The following is a 3,009-nucleotide window of genomic DNA, read 5'->3' on the forward strand; positions in this document are numbered from 1 at the left end:
TGATATTGCCATTCTTTTTACGAGCCACTACTATAGGTGAGGCATATGGACTCTCCGAATGTTGAATAACTTCAATTTCCAGCAAAGTTCTAAGATGCTGCCTAACATCCTCAAAATCGGCAGGAGCAAGACGGCGTGACCTCTCCCTGAATGGAGTCTCATCATTTAGCTTAATACAATGTTCCACACCTGCAGCTCTTCCCAAATCCCATTCCCCAAGAGAAAAAACGTGCTGCCGTTTTACCAACTCTTTACATAGGGTATCTCTTTCTACCAACCCAATGTCACTCCCCTGGAAACAGGGAATAAAATCATTTAAAGACATATCTTGAGCCAAAGAGGACTCTCTGTACCCAGAATATCCTTCATATTCATGGGAGTTCATATGGTGAGTCAACATATTAACAGCAGTGACTTCCCTATTCATTTTTAAACACCAATCACTGAGGACTTTAAATAAGTGAGCATTAGTTCCCACAATCACTGGCATCACAGTCTTATCTCCTGGGGACTCTGGGCATACCAGAGCAATGAGAGGTAAGGGTTCTGACACACCCATGAATTCCTCTGGAAACTCTATGTTAACTAATACATAACCCAAATAGGGGTATTTCTGTTCACTTAGACCCCAGATTACCAAACCTTCCAAGGGCATAATAGGAACGTTAGAGAGATAGTGTCTATACCAGTGCTCAAATATAATGGACACCTGAGATCCACTGTCTAATAAAACAGGGCAGGGATGTCCATTCAATTTAACGACCACACGTGGAGCAGGTCCTATCATCCCATCAGGGATTGAATTACTCCACTGGGCACTCCCCATTGAATCCACATCTAGTTTCTGGGAGACGGCGAGGGGCCCGCCAGCCTCCCACTGTCGTTTCCCTGAATTGGAACATTATCCAACTGACCAGTAGTTCCCACTTCCGAATTACCCCAGCCTAAGGGACAGTTCATAACCCAATGCCCTAGCTGTCCACATCGAAAACACCCTCTGGATGTAAAATCTCCACCTCTCCTAAAATTTCCCCTACCATTGTTAATTCCCCTAATAGAATTACGGGAAGCTACATTAGACGGTGCCATCCTTTGATTTAGAGCCAAAATAAGCTGGTCCATTTTTTTATTTTGTTCCTCTACCAAAGTAAGTAATTTGTCATCCCTTGACCCTTGAGTCTCAGAGGAGGGTATTACTACTTTTACAGCTTTGGCATGGGTCTTTTCCCTATTGGCGATTAAAGCTTCCTCCTGGGTAATTTCCTTAATTAAATCATTAAGGGTGGGGCTTCCTAATAACAGAGCGGTACACCGTAAACGCTGTGCCACAGGGTCAGTTGTTAAAGCTCCTCTAATTACTTGTTTCAACCTACTACTATTGACCTCAGCAGGAGATAATCCCCCTTTATCTATAATTTTATGGATTATTTTATCCAATCTATACACATACTGGGACAACTTCTCCCCCGTTTCTTGATAAGTATGGTTGAATCTAGCAACCAAGTCACCTACATCTTCCAATGTCCCATAGGTGTATTCCAGTGCCTGGAAGTAATCAGCCACAGTGGCCTCAGGATTACTTTTCCTAGTGGCCTGAATGATTCCCATAGCGGGTCCCCTTAAACTTTCTACAATCCTTTGCTTTTTTATATGATCAGGACAATGCCACTCCTCAGACTGCTGTATAGCTGCCTCCCTCCAGGCTTCATACGGTTCCTCGCCAGTAGGCACTGGAAGTATTCCTGAGAAAATCCTCAATCGCCTATAACTCCCCTCATAATGCCATCTTTCTAATTGATGTACTACTTTATCAGCTATAACTTCTAACTGATTCCCTAACTTTTCTTCCGTACCCTGTGATGGACCACCTTCTCCCCCAGCTGCAGACGGATCTCGTCCAGCCGTAACAGACATATCACCCATAACTAATGGTTCAGCAGCTCTTTCACTGTCTTCCTTTTCAGGCCATATAATTTTCCACCTGCGGTTAGGGTTAGATCTCACAGCCACCACTTTAGGTAACAACTCAGACTCTAAGTCTTGACTAGTAGTTATTAATACAGCACACAACTCTCCGTTTTCCCTGAATTGCTTATCAGAAATCTTTGGTTGTTTTATCCCAAAAAGGAATAACATCTCTGTCATAATTGTTCCATCGGTGATGTCTGTGAGATCTCCACACAATACAAAACTCCTTTCGGGAGTCACTCCCTTCCTTATGCACCAATCAAATGCTTCACTACTGTTATATTGATTCATTTTGGCTACTGTGCTTCCCTTACACCTGAGTATTTTACAAATTTATCTCACGCGGTGCCTCCAAATGTAACCCCCCCTTAGATAGTATAATTCCTAGTAGTCTCACTAAAAGATGGTTACTAATTATGTTGTGCCTCCACCCAAGCTAATTACTTAGGCTTGCCTGGGTAAGCCTCCCCTATATAATAATGTACAATATTTATAAGTATATATGTATCCTAAATGTATAGGGGTGCACATTTGTTTTCACAGTATAATATGGTACCTGTGCTCTGGTTTTTCCGCCTCCAGGGTCTCCGGATTGAATACAAAGTTACATTTACATAGGGTAAGTATAAACATGTATATTTATTTATTACCATAACATTTGAAGGGTGACTGTGACATTTATTAACAACCTAATGATTTAAATGACATTTCAATATCCCTTCCAACTATTTCCCACTCTGGATCCTATACAAGTGATTTGCATGCAATACACAAAAATTACCTTAAGGCTAGTATGAGAGTGACCCGGGTACTCTTAAAAATAGTAGTGCACTACAACAGGCCCATAATACTTATCAAATGAAGCATTAATGTATATTAAATATTTAACACAAAGTCTTTAGCCAAAATAACACTCCCCTCTCCTTTCTTAGTGAAGTGATGATCTCAATGATGAATGTTACTGTAGCAACTGTTGCAAATGTTGTTAAATATGTTGCAATATATTGCCATGGATAACGGTGTCCTTTCTGAAGTTGTAAC

At 41.2% G+C, this 3,009-nt stretch overlaps 1 protein-coding gene across 1 annotated transcript; it reads right to left on the reverse strand.

Annotated features, from left to right (window-relative positions):
* Positions 1 to 837: 837 nt before the first annotated feature.
* LOC134929606 (paraneoplastic antigen Ma1 homolog) lies at positions 838 to 2,259 on the reverse strand. Its single transcript, XM_063925193.1, has one exon. It carries the CDS (start codon positions 2,257 to 2,259, stop codon positions 838 to 840), a length of 1,422 nt encoding a protein of 473 aa, XP_063781263.1.
* Between the last annotated feature and the right edge of the window lie 750 nt (positions 2,260 to 3,009).

The sequence above is a fragment of the Pseudophryne corroboree genome, chromosome 5 (assembly GCF_028390025.1).
Source record: "Pseudophryne corroboree isolate aPseCor3 chromosome 5, aPseCor3.hap2, whole genome shotgun sequence".
In the NCBI taxonomy this organism is placed as follows: Eukaryota; Metazoa; Chordata; class Amphibia; order Anura; family Myobatrachidae; genus Pseudophryne; species Pseudophryne corroboree.

What these genes read in the sequence shown, in the direction of transcription:
- LOC134929606 (XM_063925193.1), bottom strand. Translation starts at nt 2,259, where the DNA reads ATGAATCAATATAACAGTAGTGAAGCATTTGATTGGTGCATAAGGAAG.